This window comes from Podarcis tiliguerta (genome assembly GCF_965153285.1).
Source record: "Podarcis tiliguerta genome assembly, chromosome: 6".
Taxonomy (NCBI): Eukaryota; Metazoa; Chordata; class Lepidosauria; order Squamata; family Lacertidae; genus Podarcis; species Podarcis tiliguerta.
Window position 1 is genome coordinate 39234817 of NC_139539.1, and position 18204 is coordinate 39253020.

The 18204-nt window shown below is 41.5% G+C and overlaps 1 protein-coding gene across 8 annotated transcripts in view; it reads right to left on the bottom strand.

The window, feature by feature from the left end:
* The window catches only part of SRGAP2 (SLIT-ROBO Rho GTPase activating protein 2), a 191042-nt gene that overhangs the window by 46917 nt on the left and 125921 nt on the right, over positions 1 to 18204 (bottom strand). For 5 of the 8 annotated variants that reach the window (XM_083444264.1, XM_083444261.1, XM_083444266.1 and 2 more), the window contains 4 exons: positions 14651 to 14875; positions 12126 to 12227; positions 11491 to 11688; positions 1292 to 1376 (listed from right to left, as the gene is read on the bottom strand). In XM_083444264.1, coding sequence (XP_083300390.1) covers positions 1292 to 1376; positions 11491 to 11688; positions 12126 to 12227; positions 14651 to 14875 — 610 coding nt within the window. The remainder of the gene's footprint in view (positions 1 to 1291; positions 1377 to 11490; positions 11689 to 12125; positions 12228 to 14650; positions 14876 to 18204) is intronic. The other 3 variants (XM_083444263.1, XM_083444265.1, XM_083444268.1) reach the window with 1 other exon arrangement.

Below are 18204 nucleotides of genomic sequence, written 5' to 3' on the forward strand. Positions count from 1 at the left end.
TTTTTCCTCTGCAGGAGTCAGTTTGGCGGGTCAGGCAGGTTAAGAAGAGCCATACGCTGGAATGCAGAAGTCAGCTATGACCCAGAAATGTGATTCGTCACAGGAGCAGCATGAGCATTATATCCAGACACTCAGAGGGAGAAAATGCTCCCAGGAAATGGCATGCCTTGTTCTACTTTTTTGATAGACAAATAGTTTCTTGTGCCAGAAAACCTGGAAAATGTGTCCATTGCTTCATTTCACTTCCTATGGATCAGAGTCAATTTAAAAATAACAAACAGCTTTATCCAACAAATTTGTGGATGCAGAATGCAAAGCACTTTCCAAACTATTCACATTAATGTTTATAGGCACACGTAGATGATTTGAAGATATAAAAAAAATGTCATGTCACTGTATTCATTGTACCAATAAGATGATGTACTCAAAGCAGCTAATTCTGGGCCAGAGGCATTCAGCCATATGGCTCAGAGCAGATTTTGCAAGAATGAAAGGCAGCGTTGGCAAAAAGACTTTTATAACGTATTACAGTTCAGAACAAACCCTCTGATTTAGCTCCTTTCCCCAAAGACCTGAATCCTGTAAATGGGAAACAGATCAACACAGACAGCTATAATGAAAGCCGGAGCTGGTCTTTGTTGTGATATGAACAGATAATTCTATCGAGTCTAGGATTGCCTCGCCTTGCCCTTCCCCAGAAGCTGGACAGATGGGTTTTTCATGGGGAGTCAGATACATAAACTTCTGGTGGCACCTTGGTTCAACGTCAGTGTCATAGACAACTAATCATTCCAGCTCCAGCTGCTGGTGGTCCAAGCAGTTTAATGAAGTTACAGCAGGCTTTGCACTGGTAGAATGGTTACCTCCAGGTCTACCTATGAATACCCCTTTTATCCTGGATTTCTTAAAAGAGTTCACACAGAGATGAAAGGCAAGCAAGTCTACAGGGGAAAAACATTTCCTTAAATGATAAGAATATCTGCATGCTAGGAGAAACAAAGTAATTACTAGGATTACCCCAATTTGATTCTGTGGGATTGTTATAATGGATGGGGGGAGGAAATAGGCATATGCTTCAGTTAAACAAATAGATGATGCACATTATTGGCTCATTAAGCACTTCCCTTTCATCATTACTTAAGCAGTGCAGTAGGGATTGAATAATAAATTCATAAAACATGACTTTGTCCACTTAGCATTGATAATCCAAGTCTGTTATGCTCAGTCAGCTGCCTAATTCAGTAATTACGAGGGATGGGCTGACACAATGACAAGTGATTCCCAGACTTACTTTCTCCCAGAGTCTTCTGAAGGAGGTCATGTTTTGCCTGAAGCTTGGTGATGAGGTTCCGCCCTTCCAGATACTCCTTCAACTTCTGTTGGAGCAAAAAGAAGCCAAGGATCAGCATCTACGTCTAGGACACAGAAGGACTATGGACATGTGACAAAGAGCTTAAAAGGTAAAGGTAAAGGTACCCCTGCCCGTACGGGCCAGTCTTGACAGACTCTAGGGTTGTGCGCCCATCTCACTCAAAGAGGCCGGGGGCCAGCGCTGTCCGAAGACACTTCCGGGTCACGTGGCCAGCGTGACATTGCTGCTCTGGCAAGTCAGAGCCGCACACGGAAATGTCCTTTACCTTCCCGCTAGTAAGCGGTCCCTATTTATCTACTTGCACCCGAGAGTGCTTTCGAACTGCTAGGTTGGCAGGCGCTGGGACCGAACAACGGGAGCGCACCCCGCCGCGGGGATTCGAACCGCCGACCTTTCGATCGGCAAGCCCTAGGCGCTGAGGCTTTTACCCACAGCGCCACCCACGTCCCAAACGACAAAGAGCTTAGGGTAAATCAAACCATCATGGTTCCCATGCAATAACTAAATAAGGCCTAAATAACCAAGACCTTTCACAAAAGCACACGCAACCTAACACAGGGCAGGTCAGTAGAGTGAAGGAGCTTTCACAAATAATTATATTGTGGTTGTGCATCAAATGAAAAGCAGTATCAGCCAACACAAGTATCCTTCATAGCTCTGGCCTAACCTCGCTGAATGATACCATAGCCAGTCTCTTTGTCATCTTATGGGTTTTAAAACAATACCTTTTGGACTAGCAATCAGATTGTACTGCAAATCTGGGGTAGTGCCCACAGAAGAATCTGTGTGGGGCTCAGCCTACTGAAGAGAACATTTAAAACAAGCCATTCAAAAAACCCAAGGACTTTATCCATTTCTGGCCCCATATAGAGACATGAGAGCTATAGAATTTTTAAGAGTGCAAGTGGAAGAGCACTCATCCCTACTGCAGTTTCCAGAAACTGGCATTCAGAAGCAAACTAACTGCAGAGGCAGAGAACTGCCATCATAGCTAGCAATCAATGATAGCGTTCAATAGAGCCCTTCAGCTTTGCACTACGTACTGAAGTTACAAATATGCTTGGGACTTAGGGTACCTCATTTGATTGGCTCATGGCCCTCAGCCTTGCTCCCTATGAATATCCTGTCCATTTTGTGATGGGAAACATGAGAATTCCATGCCTGGCAGTGGCTGGAATCAAGTCCATCTATTGCCTCAGGTAGCTCCTCTCCTTAAGTAACACAATCCTTTAAAGTGTTTGCCACCAAGGGAGTATATTGTGCAATGTGCTTCATTTCCAAGGGCCCTTTCCTCATTCAGACTATTTGAAGCCAATTCAGCCTATCCAGGATAACAGTCTCACGAGAACTTCCCTTGGATGGTTTGCTACAACATCAGCTAGAGCTCCCTTCCTTGCTTCATCTCTGTGTTTGTTGCTCTCCTTGGGTTAGTCAGGAACCTTAATAAGACATGAGACCCTGCGTTCTCCCTTAAAGAAACTATAGCCATGGGGCTGGTTTGGGTTCCAGCAGATCCCAAACTGGCAACCCACCCATTTTCTCTGCCTCTGGAATGCCCCATTTTGTGGTCTTCCACTGGCTACTGCCAGTGAGAATCCTGCAGCAGTACTTTTGCCTTCCCACACATTTGGCATGCAGGAAAAGCTCTGCCCTGGTGGCAGCTGGCAGGAGGTCTGCTTAGCAGGCAAAAGTGGGCAGGGCAGAGGGATACTTGCACCCAATCCAACATGCACCTCTCACCCTCCAACCCAGTGTGTGTTATATGCTGAATTATTCTGCAACAGAAACTTGAAAAATTCAAAGGACAACTCTTAGGCCCTTTAAGCAGCACATTATCAGGGAAAGGTCTTTATTTTCAGGGGAAATGTCTAGCTATTATTGTGACATTTTCACATTTACTTCTTATTTAATTTTAACTTCAAATGTTTTTATTTCAGTGTCCTAGCTCATTACAGTGTTACGGATTACAACTCTGTGCAGTTAAAATAAGCAGTGTTAAATTCCCCACTTTAAAGGGCAAAGCTTTCAAAAATCAAAGTAATGGAGGGAAAGGGGGAGGAAGGAAGGAAAAATTAATATCAAGTATTACCAATGCTGATTTAAAAGGAAGAAAATCCAGAAAACAGATTGTCCATAAATTCTCAAGAAGCCTTAAAATTAAGAGCATTGTATAGCACAAAACTAATACAACTGCAAATAAATTTAGGATTTAAATGAGCAGTCAAACCAACCCACACTATCCTAAGAAGTGGAGGAACACAATGCCAAAGCACAGTGTCATTAGAGAAACCTTTCATTGCAAGCATGTTCACAGTTCAGTGGTTTGCTCCCTGCTGTCAGTCAAGGCCCCATTAAAATAAATAACCACTTGATAATAAGACATGACAGATTGCCTGCCTGGAGCCAATTTAAACCTGAAGGTGAGACTCTGAGCCCTAAACTATTAGATAGCTATATGCAGATTACAAAATAAAATAAAATAAAGTCCGCAATGCAGCCCAATGATTAGAACTAACAGTTCAATCCCATATTAATATGGGCGTTTAGAAAATTATAATATGCAGCATTTGGACATAATGGCAAACTATGTTTCACCACTCATTAGAAGTAGACTGTTCTAATCATTTTCCCTTCTGTGCAGAGGAACGGAAGAAGGGAACACGCAAGCCCAAACCTACTGCTACATACTCCTGATTCTCCAAACTAGGATTTGGAGATTGGTTAAATGCAGCTACAGGCATGAAACAATGCAGCTGATAAGTTTATTGTTCAAGCCAAAGTCCATGACAAATTTATATTAAGCAACACATAGAGGCCCACTCTATGTGTTACGAACCTATTATTGTCACTCAAAAGAAACCAAGCATGTATGAACAAAGGTTAACAGATAATGAGTGATCTCTTTCACCTGTGGCTGACCACAAATATGAAGTCTGTCTGCGTATGGGATCTTGTTGTAGCATCCATCTAAGACTGCAGTGGGCATCACTGAGAAATACAGCTCAATAAAGGCATTTCTTACTGCAGCTGGTGAGAGCTTGGTCAGATAACTAACTCTAAAATGCTCTGCTCTCAAGAGTGGACACCAATGGGGAAATTTGGTGTTTCTAATTAGTTGTAGGTCCCTTTTGGATTCTTTCTAGAAGAGCCAATCCTTTAATAGACACTTAATCAAGGTCAAAGCAAAGCTCAGTTCTGGAAAATAATAATACTCTAAACATCATGACGAGCTGCTTCCCAGAGTTGATTATCATGCAACTCCATATAGCACAGAGCAGGAAAACACTCAATAGGCATAGTAGAAATTTTTAAAATATACTTTAACTGAGCGAAGTCCGCTCTTGCCTAAAGTGTTGGCCACCTGGACTCTGTACAAAGTGCTGCTGAAATTCCTGATGGTAAAGAGCATAGCATCGTGTAACAGAACTTTATCAATGCCCCTATGGTTTTCTGTACTTTGACTTTCACTGCCTCCATATGAAACTTCCAAGAGAGTGTTTCACTAATGAGTATACCCAGGTGTCTAATAGACCACGTTTGTTCTATAAGCACCATTTATACCTAGGACTGTGTTTGCCAAAAATCATAATCATTGTCTTAGAGTATTTTATAGACAGACTTTCCTGTTAACAGTATGTGCCGAACACCTGCAAGAGATTTTTGAGCCCAATCTGGAAAGAGAGAGGAGCGCCAAATCATCTGCATACATCAAAATTGAGATATTTCTGTTCTTAATTATTGGAGGGGGAGAGTTTGCATTGGTTAAATATGGTACCAAATCATTAATATGAAAGTAAGGAGGGGTAAGAATGCAACCTTGCATTCCTCGTGATGTTTTAAAAAGCATCAGTCATACCATCATTTTAAAACTACTCTGACCCTCATTTCTGCATAGTTCTTGGATCAATAGCAGAAATCTGCAGTTGATGTTGGCAATTTGAAATTTCTCCCACACTCTGTATTGATTAACAAAGTCGAATGCAGCAGAAGGATCAATAAAGGCTACATAAAGATTATTCTTAATGTTCTTAGTATATTTCCTTATAATATGGTTCAGAGTAAAACACTGATCAATGGGACTGTGCCCTTTTCTGAATCCCGCTTGTACTTCTTGAATAATATTGCTATTTTGCAACCAGTCGGATAAATTTTTGAAGGCGATACTGCTCATATAGCTTTGAGGAGTTGTATAACAAGCTAACTGGCAGATAGTTTTGCAGATCATTCCTACTGCCTTTGTTATAAACTGGGAAAAGAATACTTATTTTCCATCCAGAGGGCCTTTGGCCCATGTTGTTTATGGTGGTAAATAAGCCAGCCAGGATAGGCACCCACCATTCTATGTATTCCTTACATAGGAATATAGAGCTCCAGGAGCTTTATTTGATTTCAGATAGGAAATAAGGACCTTTCTCTCATTACGGGAGACTAGTTGCCATTCAGGTAGGTGGATAAATCATTCTATGCTACTGGTATATATGATTGTCCAGGCAGGAATTGAGGTTTTGTGATGGTCTCGTTTCATTTAAACCCCGGGCCAACAATTCCCAGAGTTTGTTTTCCCTCTGTTCCATTACCGCCAGTCCCAATTCCTGCCATGGGGTTATCGTATAAACAGCTTTCTTGTTTTTGAGCAGACTCTTGTATTTCAATTTACGCCCATGGATTCCTCTGACAGATTCTTATTCAAATCTCTAATTGCTTTAGCCAGAGCTTTCTTACACTTCACATTGACTGTCAAACCAGCTATGGCACGTTGGTGGAAAACCAGCTTCATTGGCAGAAGGATGTTGTTGTTGTTGAGTCATTTAGTCGTGTCCGACTCTTCATGACCCCATGGACCAGAGCACGCCAGGCACTTTCATCAAATTCATGTTGGTAGTTTCGAGAACAATGTCTACCTTCACCAATCCAACATGCACCCTGCCCTCCAACTCTGTGTCTAGCATGTGCTGGGGTCTTAGGCAGATGAATCAGCATATTATCAGAAAAAGTTATTTAAATACCAAAGTACCTAGCTATCATTGTGACATTTGCACATTTATTTCTTACTTCATATTGGCTTCAAATATTTTCATTTCAGTGTAATGCCTACTAACTGTGAAGTTAAAATAAGCAGTGTTAAACTCACCATTTTAAAGGGCAAAACTATCAAAGTAATGGGGGAAAGGGGTAAGAAGGAAAGAAAATTTAATGATTCATAAGTCTACATCCTACCTTGGAGAATTTGTAGCACCAGCCACTTTAGTCCTATTCAAGTTGCACTCTCACCTCTGAGCAATTACAAGCGACTTAATGACAAACTGCTGCACCAGCTTTCCAGCATATAATATACCGTAAGTCACTGTGCCTGAGGACCTACCTCCTGCATGCTTCAGTTAACAGGTAAGTATACAGGCAAGCCTCTATGTGAACTAGTGCTGATGTGAGCACTCACAGCATTGGGCTATAAGCCGCTTGTTTTAATTCCATCATCTGCAGCATCAATCCAATTTGTTTTGACCATGAACGACAAGTATTTCCACTGTAAAGCCATTGTATGCCTGTGCATACAAACCAAGTTAACATTTTGAAATAAATACAATGCCACCTCAAGTCGATAGCACTTCTGATCCAGGTACAATACATCATAAGTCCTATACCAGGGACAGCCTAAAATCACAGTGCTGTTTCTGTACTGCCAACTTCTCTGATGAAAGAATGTGTTACTCTACACCAGAGGAATCTTAACGGTGCTCCCTCTCCCCACCCTAACCCTAACCCACAACTATGAACGCTATCTCCCACCTTGGTATTTACCAGTAAGAAGCAGCTGTCAAGAGAAAAACATAATAGGTTAATGTGCAACCCAATCTAGCTCTTCCTGCCTTGCTAGCAAAGCAAGAGTGTTATGCTTTCGAGGCTGTATGGAAATACCTTCTGTCATATGTCTCATATCCTTAACCCTCTCTCAGGAATCCCGATCACTCAGCTCATTTTTGAAAAAGCAACATCAAAGCTGATGCAGGCATTCAGCTTGAGGAGAGATATTCCCAGAATGCACTGGGGGAGGGGAAGGAAATCAGGAGCACCACAGTGCTACTGTTGATGATTAAAAAGGGAGAAAGAACAGCACATTGATAAAAAGCAGCATGGCACTGATTACAGGCAAGGTTATAAATAATATTTTCATAAGTCTCACGGATTTTGTGCAGATTAACAAACTATTTCTGCCAAGCACTTTGAAGATGAAGGACTCCATAGTGGCTTGATATTTTTAACAAGTGATAGCAATTAGCTGTAAACTACAATCATCCATCCTTTCTTCAGGTGTCTTACTTATTTTGCTACATCTACACCTCCCTCACCATACCAGCACCTCAATTTCATGTGCTTATTCTAACGGCCATTGTGAAGTGTGAAATTACTCTTAAACTTGCTTTACAAAAGAGATACCGAAGCACAGAAAACAAGCAATAGGGTTATGGTAGGACCAGAAGTGGGGATTATGTGAACCCAAGGATTGTGACCAGCCACCAATCTTTCCTCTCTCCCCCTTCAGTAATAATAGTCATTGTCTTCCCTACAAACTAAAAAATGGTGTTAAATGTGCTGCATCTACCAGAAAACATCTCCCAAGAAAATCAATGCTAAAACTGGCTGTGAAAAGGATTGCTTGAATCACAGAATAAAGCAGCAATTCAATGTTATTTTGTCTTTGACATTTTATAATGGAAGTTTTAAAAGTGTGGGGGCGCACGGAGAAATGCGTTGCAGGCATTCTATATTTCTTGTTCAGAGGGTACTAAAGAGACAAGGATTGGGTTTACATAAGGAACACATAGCATGAGTCCCTAATGCGAAGTGTCAATCCATTTCCCCTTTTGCACCTTGTTCCATCACACTTCCCTGAGAGGGAGCAGTTTTGTGTGGAGAATAGAGCAGTAAGCACATACAATTTGAGTGTTTGCTCCTGAAGGGAAAGAGGTTTTCCAGATATATTTGTAAGATTAATAGTCCTCCTTCACTCCCTCTGCCGCTGCAATGCCTTCAATAAATGGGCAGGAGGGTGAGAAAGTATTTTCCATCCTGGGGATTCTTGTAGTCTTGCCTTTTTCCTATGTTCCTGTGGTACCTGCGTCAACCTGCTGATATTTGAAACCTACTAGCATTTTATTATGGTTTTTTTAAAAATGACAATCTGTACAAGAGAGCCTTTATCTGTGATTGATGTTTCTGGATACTACTGTAATGGACAGGAAAACAACAGCAACAATTTATAAAGGGGGACTACGGTACATTGAAGTTACTTCCATTGCCACATACCTATGAACATCCTATTGCCCCAATAATTCTCCATAAGAACCACAAGTCTGTACTTAAAATGAGCCACACAAGAATTACTTACAAGCACTCAAGCTAGCGCAATAAACAGCAAGCCGAGTCGTTTTCTTCAGAGGGGATTGACCAGTGAGAAGAGCACAAATCTACACCGTGACATGACAGGAACCTATCCTAACAAGCAGCCATCTTCTGCCCAGCTAATTACAGTGGTACCTCCGGTTACAAACTTAATGTGTTCCAGAGGTCTATTTCTAACCCAAAACCGTTCTTAACATGAGGTGCGCTTTCGCTAATGGGGACTCCCGCTGCTGCCGTGCGACTTCCGCTCGCATTCCGGGGCAAAGTTTGCCACCAGGAGACCTACTTCCGGGTTAGCAGAGTTTGTTTCCTGAAGCGTTCATAAGGAGGATGGTACATAACCGGGGTTCCACTGTGCAGAGTTAGGAAGAAACAGCACAGTTCTTTTTCTCCCTCCCCCCTAGCACTAGGGTTGCTTGCAACTTGCCACCAGAAATGGCTGGCCAGAGTGTCCATGAGTTTTCAGAATATGCACCCTATGCCACTTCAAGCGGCAGGTCTGCTTGTAACAACGTTTCTGGTATGAAGCCTACCCAGACTGGATTAATGAAGAGGAGGTGCTTCTTTAAAATATGACAAAACACAGAACTGGAGCCCTATTCACGATCAACCCTGGGGCTGCATGAGCTGATCCTTGACATATTTTGGGAAATTAAAAATCGACAAGATGTGCAAGTGTTGTTGTTTGACAGATCGAGCCTCAGGATAATTTTAGGTGCCTGCTGAAAATATCCCGAGTTAGGTGGTGGCACGCCTGTAGCGCCATTGCAGACAGGCATGTAAAAAGCTCCCATAATGCATAAGACAGGAGGAGAATAGTGCCAAACGAAAAAAGACCTTTCCGATGTCAAGTTTCTAACGTCTAATTTAGACCCACCCCAGAGTGCTGCAAATATCTTCAAAGCGGTGCATCTTTTGTGTCCTGCCAAACTTATGTCATATGAAAATGCAGTTCTACTGATGGTTTACCTTTGTTCCCTGCATTTCCTCCCTTCATTAACAGGAATGCTCAGCCATTACCCATTTTTATGTCATGAAACCCCAATCTAATTGTTTTAAACCAAAGCCTCAAATTCTTATTAAGGTTATTTATAAGTCTCTCACATAGCAGATCTATCAAGTGTTTGAACTAATAAGAAAAAAGGCTGTTTATACAACAGCCTCTTTCAATTCCCCCCTTCTTTATCCTGGGTACATGTATATGACATGACAAACTCTACTTTTATTCCCTGGAGGCAAAAGTCTAATATTATTGGCACGGGTTGTGGGTAAGCTTGGTACAAATGAAAACAAAGCACCGTGCACGGGTAAAATTAGTACGTGCTTGTTAGAAAAGAGAATATGTTTCTCTAGAAAAAGAAGACCTGCAGGTTCAATTAAATAGCCATTTGCACAGCCAGGGAAGTCAATTGCTTCTTAATTGAATCACTTTCTCCACCCACATTTTTCTGATAAATTCTCTTTCTAAGCAGACCTTTTAATTTAATGCGGCATTTGAAGTATTTTGAGTGCTTGTCTAAGGGAGTAATACACTCTCCGGTAAACCTATTTATAGGCAAGACTCAGCATAAACCATCCTGCCCAAAGTAATTTACCCAATATATAGCATTTATTCATGAACACTATCATTCTTTTAAGAAGAATAAAAATCTTTTAAATAGTGCAAAATCCATTTAGAAGGGCAAGTTACAGAGCAAGTTTTTATTTAAAAAAGAAAAACCTTCTATACACATGCCCTGATCCAAATGAATGTCCACGGAGTCCTGTTTTTAGAATCTAAAATATCACTAGTCAGCTGTTAGGCATGGAAAGTGGAATGGGGCGGGGGAAAGAAGCCTCCCAAACAGCCAATGATCAGGGTTGTAGGTAAAAAAACATTAAAAGGAGACTGTGTACAACTCGGGCTGTTAGAATGGAGAAGGCAACTGTGCCACATGGCTCCTCATCCAGTTAATACACATGCTGATGGCAGGGAACGATAAGGAAGGGTTGTAGGTCAATGGGAGGCATTTGCTTTTATTGCAGAAGATCCCAGGTTCAGTTCCTGGCATCTCCAGGTAGAGGTGGGAATGTCTTCATCTGAAACCCAGAGGAACTGCTGCTAGTCAGTGAAGACAGTACTGAGCTGATGAACCAATGGTCTTGACTCTGTTTCCTATGTTCTTTCCATGTTTCTTATGGTCCTAGCTGTAATTTCATCCACTTTTCAGTAAAGCTTTCAGGAAATGTGTACTCAAGCAATGGATAAACTGATGAACAATTTTCAGCGAAAGATTTTTTTCTTTCACTGCAAAACTCCATCCTGAAATCAAAACATCACCAGATTTAACTTCGTTATCAACCTGTAAGCTATCAAAGCTTATAAATTGATAGAGGAACAAAGACACCTTATTGTGATGTGTAGTTTAGATGCAATGTCATTTTTGCTTACATTCCACTTAACAAGACGCAAACAATATTAACAACGAAGAGCTCTGTGGCTACTTAAAGACCATAAATTCATTATGGCGAAAGCTTTCATGGATGAACATAGGCTTTCAAAGGGGTTGGGGGAGATAATCACACAGACACTGAACTTGTAGGTGGGCCATTCTCATTATTCCTCTCAAGAATTATGCTGACAGCTTGTTAGCCAGAACTGCAGACGACACATACAGTTTTCCAGCTGCAACACATATCAGCTTTGCTGCAAGCGTGTTAAAAGTCAGGTCTCTTACCGTGAAGTAGAACTGTTCTGTCTCCTGCTGATTTGCCCGTCTCTTGGCAATGCTTGGCTTGCTCATGAAGGTTTCAGAGACTGTTGATTTTACAGACTCCATCGAGTTGCTATACTGGAAGCAGTCAGAGACATCGAAATCCTCAATGGTGACAATATCCTGGATAGTCTGCAGTGTGGCTTCCATTGTTTTCTTAACCTGACAGAGTGAACACAAGAGAGGAATTATAAAGGGGGGGGGAGGGAGAAGAGCAAAGGTGAGAATGCAGAGGAAAATGCCTTGTTATCACTCGGTTTGTCATTTACTGCAACTGAGGGTCTGTGATTCCCAAGCATAACACAACACAGCTAATAAACAAGAACAGCGTCTACAGAGAAAAGTGGCCGAGAGGAGACTGAGGATTTAATCTTATGCACACTTTCAATTAACATTATAGCATAGGTAGAACAAATTCATGAAACTTGGACCAAAATGTACACAACTGTACAACTAAAATTTGCTGTTTGGTTGCCTTAAAAAATTGTGCCTGAACTGAAGCTTATATGTTTTTATCTTCTCAGCTGCCCTTACTCTCCTCCAACTATGGTAAAACAGCAAGGGAAAAGAACAATAAAAAATGGAATTTGTTAGCTTACCTCTTCATTTTCGATCTTCAGTGTGGATAGCCTAGACTGCAGCTGCTGACACCTCTGCACTAACTCACTCTGCACGGGCTGCTGGGCACACAGCTGGGACACCTGGAAAAGGAATGGAACTTCTGAAGTTTCTAGACATTTGATTCTTCAGCTCTGCACAAGTATGAGAGGTGTGGACTGGGCCACGGAACAAATGAAGTCCTAGGGTTTTTTTATTTTTTTATTTTTAATCCTGAACTTCAACATACATTGTTGGAAGAGAGTTTCTTTCAAGCTTTGATTGCCAGTTAAATCCACTGCTGGATGTGCATCTAGCCCTTGGGCAGATTTCAAAGCAACAAGATGATGCTATAAAAAAGACAAAAATCCAATACAGCTCTATGGGGGGTAAAAATCAATGGAAGGTTCTTCATTTGCTCTGACATTTGAACATATTTCAGAACCACCATAAGCCTCTATTATTGGGACAAATATGGGGGCTGATGGCTACATGAACTACTGTATTTTCAGATTTCACTGAAATATTAGAATATTAGAATATATTAGGATATTTTACATTTGCTTACAATCTTGGGACACCCAAATTCAAATCCCTACTCAGCCAGGAAGCACAATGAGTGACTTGGGCCATCTCTTAGCCTAACCTTTCTCACAGAGTGGTTGTGATGATAAAATGGTGGAGGGAAGAACTATGTACACCACCATAAACTTGGAGGAAAATTGGGGTGTAATTGTAATAATAAATAAACATAAGTTTGGGGTTACAGCATATACATGAGATTACAATTACCAGAGCAGATACGGGATTTAATGAATTTTATAGTATAATACAGAACTCTTGATGGTGCCTGCAGCACTGAGATATTCTCACTTCCCAATGAATGCAGACATACAACAACAAATTTAACATTAATAATAAAGATTTTCTAACACTTTTGTTCTCCATAATAGTGACATGAATCAAGATCGAGATTGTGTCCCTTTGAATAAAGTTGTAACACTCTGCATGGGATCCAATGGCGCTTCCTTCTTCAACAACATGAACTCTAATATATCGCAGCTGTGTGCAACAGCTAAGAAAATTCCATGGATAAGAACACTGAAAAAAGACCTAATGCAAAGCATCTGTGATAACCGTCTCTTGGGAGTAGATACACTAGATGAAGGAAACATGCAATAAATACCAGAGGAATATGCAATGAAATACCAGGCTTCAGTTTTATGGCTCACCATCCAGCATGCACAATTATCTGCCTTTACAAGGTATCTTGTTATATAGGAAGAGCTCGGGGGAGAGGGGGGACAAAAATGGATGACTTTGCTGTTCTTAGCTGGCACATTAAATTCAGTGACAGGTTTTACAGAGGATTCTGTTTCCTATGCTGTGAATTAGCGGAAAAAACTCAACTTGGGTGACCCACTGGATATATATAATGCCAACAGTCAGAGTTTTACATGCAGATATTAAGGGGGAAAGTCTCAAGAAACAAAAAACCAACTTACAGGTTGGGATGAAACATGTTGCTATCTACCTTTGAATTACCCTAACTCTTGTATCTTTTCAAGAGTTTTTTCCTGGTGGCTTTTAATAGTTAATATAAATTGGGGTTATAAATTGGGGTTATAAATTGGGGCTATTGTGCTATGGTCTGTAGTTTATCTCAATGATGGATTATTATTATTATTTTGCTTTAGTATTACTATTAAATTGATATTTTTAAAGTTTTTTATATTGTACTTGGATTTGTATTTTTGTAAATACAAAAAGTGGCCTATAAATCCATTAAATAAATAATAAATCAAAGCACTGAATTTGAGAGCTCATTTCTTAGGCCTAATTCACAGCCATTTTCCAGCATTTGAACAACAGCAATCACCATGAGGAGACAGATTCACAAGACAATATTGTACAAGTTAGGTCTTAGAGAAGCGATTCTCTTATGAAGGAAGGAGACCAGCTTGAAGAGGATATCATTAGAGCAACCAGCATAGAAAACATATAACTAAATAAATTAATGGCCAACGGAGCAGAGTTTGTACTACTGAGTTTTCCAAGAGAGCCACCAAATAGTCAGATATGCAGTGAAATACCAACCTTCACTTTTATGGTTCACAATTCAGTGAGCGATTCCTGTACATACTACATAGTAATGACATTGAGCTTCAACTTTCTTATTTATCATGGTGCTAGGAAATACTGGTAATCTCTACAGTAAATTATTTCCCCAATTAATTTTATTCTAAGGGTGAAGCAAGTGAATCACTTCTTTTCTAAGAAGCCATCGTTATTACAAATGAGAAGATACCACAAACTGATACTACAAATTCACTTTCTCTTCTTACCCATTAAGATATATGTTGCTTAAATTAGGACATTCTTCCATAATTTGATGCCCAGGCCGAAGGCCAAGATGTCAAGTCACTGACCATTTCAAGACAATTTGCTTGATTCCCTCCACAATCCTTATTGTGACTGGACTGGAAATTCCATTAAATGCTTATTTATGAAAAAGAATAAAACTAACCATGTCTCCCATGTGCGGCTGAAACTCAAACTTCATGGGTGGGCAGAAGACATTGTTGCACATCTCCATGAGGCGCTGCTTGTCGCTGTTGGCATCCAAGTTCTCCACAGCATTCTCAATGGCATCCAGGCCCTCATGCTTTGATTGTTCTAAGTTCAGCTCTGCTGACAGGAATGTCCTGAGTGCCCTACCGAGGCTGGCATGATATCCCAGGTCACAGCACTGCTGGAAAATAAAAATAAAAAAAGAAAGGCCATCTGAAACTCAAGAAGCTCTACAGGACACAGAGGTTATAATTTAGCAATGTTTTGCATGCATTACTCATCACGTTGATTTCGGTCTCAGAAGGTCCAATCCGCTAGACAAGAAACATGAAACTGATGTCCAGAGCTACGTAAGTTATGTTTGTACTAAAAGCTTAAAATCTTGTTTAATAGTTACACCATGTTTAAAAGTTACACCATGCAGCCAATTTTGGATTGTATCAAATTTTCTCATGTGATTGAGCAAGTCTTAAGCTGGCAACATGGGTTTCTGCGGCTGCTTATCAGGTAGAATCAATGAGATGGACCCAGCTCAATTAAACAATCTAGAACTCTCTGCTTAATATTGAACTGCCTTACCAAGCCTAACTCACGCTTGCAGATGCACTCCAGCATTCCGGATTGGTACCATTGTGTGCGCTTCTCTCCTGCTCTCAAGCCTTTCAGACTCACTCCCTCTCTGGTTGTTGGTCCTGACTGCTGGGTAATTATGCCCATCTTGCAACTCTGATCTGTTAAGCCTGGGTGACCTGATTTACCAGCTCCTGCTCATATCCTAGCTCATGGGTAGGCAAACTAAGGCCCGGGGGCTGTATCCGGCCCAATCACCTTCTAAATCTGGCCCATGGATGGTCCGGGAATCAGTGTGTTTTTACATGATTAGAATGTGTCCTTTTATTTAAAATGCATCTCTGGGTTATTTGTGGGGCCTGCCTGGTGTTTTTACATGAGTAGAATGTGTGCTTCTATTTAAAATGCATCTCTGGGTTATTTGTGATGCATAGGAATTCATTCATTATTATTTTCAAAATATATTTCAAAATATATGTTCAAAATTTCAAAATATACCACAAAGTCTGAGGGACAGTGGACCGGCCTCCTGCTGAAAAAGTTTGCTGACCCCTGTTAGCTGGATTGCTGCTGTTTCTTTTCCCAAATGCCAGAAAGCAATATGGACTTAGGCTCCTCTTTCAGTAAACTGTACTTGTTGGGGACAATGGAGCAAGGTCTCTGAAGAGGATCTTAAGTAAGCGCTGCAAGGGAATGGACCTTCTCAGTGGCAATGACCAAGCTTTGCAACGTCCTTGGACATATTTGCCTGACACCAACTTTGTTAACTTTCAGTTACTAAAGTCCACATGCCTTTAATGATATCTATTTGGAGACTCCATTGAATTGTTTTCAATACCTTGTTTCCACTGTTCTATCTGGGAGTACCAACTTCAATAAAATGAGGGGGGGGGAGAGCCCTACCTTGCGTAATCAATCACATGGCACGGTGCATACAAACCATTTGAACGTCAATGTCCACCAACCTGGGGGGGAGGCGGCCCCCTCAAATATTTTATTGGGGGAGGGGTGAAGGCCCCTCAGCCCCTATGAGTTTGCTCCTATGGTTCTACCCACTGCTTTGGGGTGTATGAGATGTTAGGGGAGGAGTAGTGCTCTTTCTGGGGTACTTTGACCACCTTTCCCCACCCTGTACTTAGCTCACACCTGTGGCTCCTAAAAGCTGTCAGCATGTGACAGCACCCACACCCAGGGAATAGCTTTGGCTGGCTTGCTAAACCAGGTGCGGATAGCCAATGGGTCTCAAACCCTTGGTGTGTTGAGGACTTCCATTGCATGTGAAGACAGGCTCCAGCGGATTGAGTTGATGAGACCAATAGCAGTCAAAAAGCTGGTTTCTGCATGTGCTGTAGAAGGAAGTGAGGGGCGGATGGGGTTCGTCAACCCGGGAAGGTAGCCCATCTAGGAGAAGGAAAACTCTGGTCCTCCACTACCTTGAGGGACATCTTTGGGAGAGGAAAAGGCTAAGGAGCAAACCCTACACAAATCAGGTGTGGAGTCCTTAAGATGGTTAGATGGCACCTTGTATGACTCCTGCAGCCAAGCTGGTGCCTAACCTCTGCTTTCCTTTGGACCACATCAGGGAGGCTGGGGGGGGGGCTCATCGTCTGGTCAGCCCTAGGCCTCCATATCCACTGCCCAGGAATGAGACCTGGGGAGATCACTTTGGTGCTGCTAACACAGCAGTTTGACTTCGCCCCTGGAGGCACACTCAATTGTCGCTTGAGACAGACAAATGCCAACAACAACATTCGATTACTTTTATTGTTAGCTTATCTTACTCCTGTACTTTATTGTGTGAAGGGTAGGAATGCAATATATGAAACAAATACTAAAATGCTCACTCAGATTTTGCAGATCGAAGGAAAGAAAGTGAAGAAAAACTTTAAAAAGGAATCCCTTTAGTCAAGCTCTTCCCGCACTTCTGACAACTTTAGCATATTGTTCATGAAAGCCAATCTGCTATCCAAACCAAATCATATTACTTATGGGGGGAAAGCTCCTGCCATTTCTTCATCAGAAGCAGATTTGATTCTCCCACCCTCTTAAAAGAAATCAGTAGACCAAAATAAAAAGAGAGAGTGCGTGAGCAAAAATTAAATATGCTAGGAAGCCATCCAAAAGGAGGAAGAGCCCATCTGCTTGATGGATGCCCTCCTCTGGAACTGAAATCAATAGACTCTCCTCCTCCTGCATAATTATTTTGGGCATGGGAGAGGCAGGGCATGAAAATAAATGGGAGAAAAAGAAGGGGAGGACGGAAAAGGGGAAAGGGAAGGAAAGAGCTGCAACCCGAGCCACCTTCCAACGCTTTTGAAACAAGTCTTGCCATGGCTTGCCACAAGATGCCTGGGTACAGTGCCAAGAGGCTGTGGAGTGTGGCAGGTGTCGAGCTCTTATAAAGCAGCAGCAGTTGCTGGCTTTACTGGAAGCGCACAATGGAAGGACGTTCAATTCAATCAAGATGCACAAAGACCAAGCACAAAAACAAAAGCAGCTTGATTGAGAATTTGCACATGCAGAGGGTGGTTCATTGGGTAAAAAAGCCGTTCAAGCAGTTGCAGCTTTGCTGTCACACTAAAAGTCCATGTTTTACACAGCGCAACTGGAGGGAAACTGGCTTCAAGTAAGAATTAGAATCCTCTTAAGAGGTCAAAACTTAAGAGAAGCACATGGGTTAATCTACAGTGGTACCTCGGGTTAAGTACTTAATTCGTTCCAGAGGTCTGTACTTAACCTGAAAGTTCTCATCCTGAAGCAAAGTTCTTAACCTGAAGCACTATTTCTGGGTTAGCTGAGTCTGTAACGTGAAGCGTATGTAACCTGAAGCATATGTAACCCGAGGTACCACTGTACTATAAATCTCCCATTGTGGATGGATCCCCCTTGGATGCAGTTGGCAAAATACATCCACAGTATTTGGATTTATCTTTATAAGGA